At 45.9% G+C, this 4646-nt stretch overlaps 1 protein-coding gene across 1 annotated transcript; it reads left to right on the top strand.

Moving 5' to 3' along the window:
• The first annotated feature begins 876 nt into the window (after positions 1 to 876).
• On the top strand, positions 877 to 2899 carry SOX2 (SRY-box transcription factor 2). Its single transcript, XM_039489738.1, has one exon. The coding sequence runs from the start codon at positions 1276 to 1278 to the stop codon at positions 2221 to 2223; it is 948 nt and encodes a 315-aa protein (XP_039345672.1). The 5' UTR covers positions 877 to 1275; the 3' UTR covers positions 2224 to 2899.
• The last annotated feature ends 1747 nt before the right edge of the window (positions 2900 to 4646 follow it).

Here is a 4646-nt window from a genome sequence, read left to right as displayed (position 1 = left end):
TGCAGTACAGAGAGGGGAGGGGGGCTTGCATGTACTTTTTTTCAGTCTCTCCCTTCTTTGGATGACCCTGCAATTTGGGGGCTGATGGATACGTTGAAATACCCTTTATTTCACGTGGTTCCCCCCCTTTGTTTAAATAACCTTTCGGGGGAGGGGGGTGAGAGCTTTGAACGGGGGAGGGATGGGGGACGGTTTGTGTTGTTTTCCAGGGTTTGAATGGAGAAAAGCCTGAGACCTGGGGTCGGGGGAGGGGAGGCAGCCAAACCCTGGGCCCCAGGAGCGCGGTCCAACTTCCCCGCTGAGAAACAAAAGAAAGGGCTTCAGACGTGGGCTCGGCCTCGCCACCTTCCCGGCGCTAGGGCTGCAAACTGTGCCGCGGAGCGAGCGTCCCCCTCGTCTGGAGCCCCCTTTTGCAACGACCCGGGGTGGGGAGGAGCGGCTGGAGAGACCCGCGTGTTCATCACTGCAGGGGGTGGGGGGTGGCGCAGAGCTGTACGCGCCCAGACCCGGTTGCTTTTCTCCCTCCCGTTTCCCCTCCGCCCCGAGTCAACACCAAGTTTTTTTGTGTGTTGTTTTTTTTTTTTTTAAATGTAGCAACGCTGCTGTTTACCCACTTCCTCCCCCGGGCGTGCGTGACCTGTTGCTGTCAGCGGAGCGCCAGCGGCTTCCCAGTGGCTGCCTCGCCTGCCCGTGGATCCGCCTCCCCCCCCAGCCAGCAGCCCCGTCCCGGCGGCGGCGCCGAGCCCCCGCCCCGTTTCATGCAAAACCAGGGGTAGAGACTTGTCCTCAGTGGAGGAGCCGGCGCGCGCTGATTGGCCAGGGCGAACCCATTTATTCCCTGACAAGCCCCCATCACATGGATGGTTGTCTATTAACTTGTTCAAAAAAGTATCAGGAGTTGTCAAGGCAGAGAGAGAGAGAGAGAGAGTGAGTGTGTGTTTGCTAAAGGGGGGAAAGGAGTTTGCTGGCTCTTTAAGACTGAGGCGGAGAGACAGAAAGAGAAAGAAGGAGAAGGGAGAAAAGAGGAAGAAGTTTGTGTTTTTTTTTAAACCAAGGCTCCAGTAATAATAATAATTATTATTAATCCATCCGCCAAGAGGAAGAGGAAGATTCTAATCCTGAGCCCAGTGTGTGTTTTTGGGGAGCCCCCCTCCCCCCTTCCGCACCCCTCCCTAGAAAGAGAAGGAAAAAAAAAAGTCCAGCTTGGGACTTTGTGTGGCTGCTGCTGCTTCTCGCTTCTCTGCCGAAGGCTTGTTCCAGGCAAGAGCCGTTTGAATGTACAACATGATGGAAACCGAGCTGAAGCCTCCCGCCCCCCAGCAAACTTCGGGGGGAGGCACGGGCAACTCCAACTCGGCCGCCAACAACCAGAAGAACAGCCCGGACCGGGTCAAGAGACCCATGAACGCGTTCATGGTGTGGTCCCGGGGCCAGCGGCGGAAGATGGCCCAAGAGAACCCCAAGATGCACAACTCCGAGATCAGCAAGCGGCTCGGGGCGGAGTGGAAACTTTTATCCGAGGCGGAGAAGAGACCTTTCATTGACGAAGCCAAGCGGCTCCGAGCCCTGCATATGAAGGAGCACCCGGATTATAAATACCGACCCCGGAGGAAAACCAAGACCCTCATGAAGAAGGATAAGTACACGTTGCCCGGGGGCTTGCTGGCCCCGGGCACCAATACCATGACCACTGGGGTAGGGGTTGGGGCCACCTTGGGAGCTGGGGTGAACCAGAGGATGGACAGTTATGCTCACATGAACGGCTGGACCAACGGAGGCTATGGGATGATGCAAGACCAGCTCGGCTACCCGCAGCACCCGGGCTTGAACGCTCACAACGCGGCTCAGATGCAGCCCATGCACCGCTACGACGTGAGCGCCCTGCAGTACAACTCCATGACCAGCTCGCAGACTTATATGAACGGATCGCCCACCTACAGCATGTCTTACTCCCAGCAAGGGACCCCGGGGATGGCCCTGGGATCCATGGGCTCGGTGGTCAAGACGGAGTCCAGCTCGAGCCCCCCCGTAGTCACTTCTTCTTCCCATTCAAGGGCTCCATGCCAAGCTGGGGACCTTCGGGACATGATCAGCATGTATCTACCAGGTGCTGAAGTACCAGAACCAGCTGCCCCAAGCAGACTTCATATGTCCCAACACTACCAGAGTGCACCTGTTCCTGGTACAGCCATTAATGGCACACTTCCTCTATCACATATGTAAGACAAAAGGGTTGGGGAGGGGGGGAGGAAAACTACACAAAACAAAGAAACAAACAAAACACTTTTATTAGAGATTCTGGACTTTTTTTTTTGGACTATTTTTGTACAGAGAAAACTGGGGAGGGCATACAGAAAACCAACAAGGAACTTGTATAGCTCTGGAGGGGAAGAAACTACACAAAACTTTTAAAAAGTTCTAGTGAAACGGTAGGAACTTTGCAGAAAGTTTGCAGAAGTCTTTACCAATAATATTTAGAGCTAGTCTCAAAAAGCGACGAGAAAAAAAATGTTTTAATATTTGCAAGCAACTTTTGTACAGTATTTATCAAAATAAACATGGCAATCAGAATGTCCATTGTTTAGATAGAAAAAAAACTTGAGAATTTGCCAATTAATAAAAACAAACAAAAATAAAAATAAAAACCGTCTACTTGGAGCATTGTGATAACTGCAGCTGAATTTATAGCAGCTGGAGAAAGCGTGGATATTATTTTACAAAATTTGGACATTTTAATTGTTTTAGAAATTGTACAAAAGGCAAAAAAAGGTAGGCTAAGTACTTGCAAAACCACTGAATTGTTTTGCTATAAAAGGGCAAGAGTTTAGATTGTACTTTTTTTGGTTTTGTTTTTTGTTTTTTACTTATTGTTAAAAAGCAGAAATTGCCATGCAGGTTCACACACCATTTGCTAATTTATAATAGCTTTTTTGTTTCCAAACTTCATCCTGTTCAGATTTTAAAAAACAAAAACACAAAAACAAAAAACCCTGAAATTACTGTGTTTTGAAATATTTTCTTATGGTTTGTAATATTTCTGTAAATTTATTGTGATGATATTTTAAGTTCTTTTTTTCTCATTTTCCGTAGTTGTATTTTAAAGATTCGGCTCTGTATTATTTGAAATCAGTCTGCCGACAGTCCATGTATATATTTGAACTAATACCATCCTTATAACAGGTACATATTCAACTTAAGTTTTTATTCCATTATGCACAGTTTGAGATAAATAAATTTTCAACATATGGACACTGAAGTTACGTTTGAGTCTTGGATTTATTTTTGTAATGCAAAATGGTGTTTTTTTTAAGGATCCGTGCAGTTTAAGATGTCACTGTGGTCAACTTAGTATTATAAATAATCTAGCAATATAGATAAATGGAAATATAGACCTTTATTTGTAAAACGAAATAGCTTTCATTACATAACTAGGTCTGACCAACTGAACTGCGCCTTTTGGATTTAAAACATGTGAAGTTGCAACTTACAATGTGTAAATGCCACCCCTTTAAGAAGGGGTAAAAGAACGTTTGGGCACTTTGCTGGTTCAGACCACTTGTTGCCATCAAAGGGCTGTGGTCCGAACAGGAGTCTTGTGATAGATTTAAAGTTAAATGGAAAGTAGGAGCATAATTAGGGGGACTGAAAAGGCAACAAGGAGTCGTTGCTCTTTTGATTTATTTTATAACCCGTGCATTTTTCTTTTGGGAATACAGTATATATAGGGGGAGAGTACTTTACTTTCATTGCCTGAGGATGATAATACAATAGCAAGAAAACTGCAACTAGAATTTGTGAAGGTTGCACTGACAAGGGTTTTTTTTAAATCTTTTCTTGTGGCTTCATCAACTTTCCACTCTGTTTTTCCAGGGTAGAATGGGTGTGTGATGTGTGTGTGGGGCGGGAGGAAAGATTAAAAAACAAACTCAGACGCCAAAGACTTTCACGCTATATCACAGCTGTTTCTTGAATCCTAGTTCTTAACTTGCCAGCGCGGTGTAGCCCAAATTCGGACAATCTCTGCAGATGATAACAAACCCCAAAGAGAAGCGTTCGCGCCAGCCAAATAAAAGAAGAGCACAGCCATCTCTCGGAGGTAGATTTTTACTTTGTACCGTTCTATTCGCAATTGCAGATGACAATGATTATGCTTCTGAGCTATCCAGATCTCTGGCCCCAGTAGTGGGGGGTCATCTATCTGTAGAGCAAAATAGGGTGATAACTTCACGTGTGCAAAGTGCAGTAAAGTTGAGCTGTAGAGCACTGAGCATGTTATTCAGGGCAGCACATACGTGAAAACTTAAGTCCGTTGTTGTTGTTTTTTAAAGCCCAAGCGTTTAATATTAACTATTAACACTGGAGATGTGTCCCTTAGCTACGCACAAGTCTACCTCGGGAATAAGAAAGATTAAAATAAAAATAAAGCCAATAAATTTGAATTCTTTAAACTACAGTGATGCATCAGTAGATGCATTTCCCCCCCCTAAGAACGTGTTATGCCTTGCGAGGAAAGAGTTGTATGTCTTACCTAAGCAGACAGAGGACTGAACGAGCTATAATTCTATCTGTGTCTCTGTGTGTCAGGTGTTTTTAAATCTATCTGTATCGCATTTGAGTGTTGGTTGCTGGATTTCACTTCAGCTCAG

The sequence above is a fragment of the Mauremys reevesii genome, linkage group 9 (assembly GCF_016161935.1).
Source record: "Mauremys reevesii isolate NIE-2019 linkage group 9, ASM1616193v1, whole genome shotgun sequence".
NCBI classification, from domain to species: domain Eukaryota; kingdom Metazoa; phylum Chordata; order Testudines; family Geoemydidae; genus Mauremys; species Mauremys reevesii.
This window is presented reverse-complemented; position numbering and strand designations above follow the sequence as displayed.

Coding starts and splice junctions, on each gene's coding strand:
- SOX2 (XM_039489738.1), top strand. CDS start 1,276: ATGTACAACATGATGGAAACCGAGCTGAAGCCTCCCGCCCCCCAGCAA.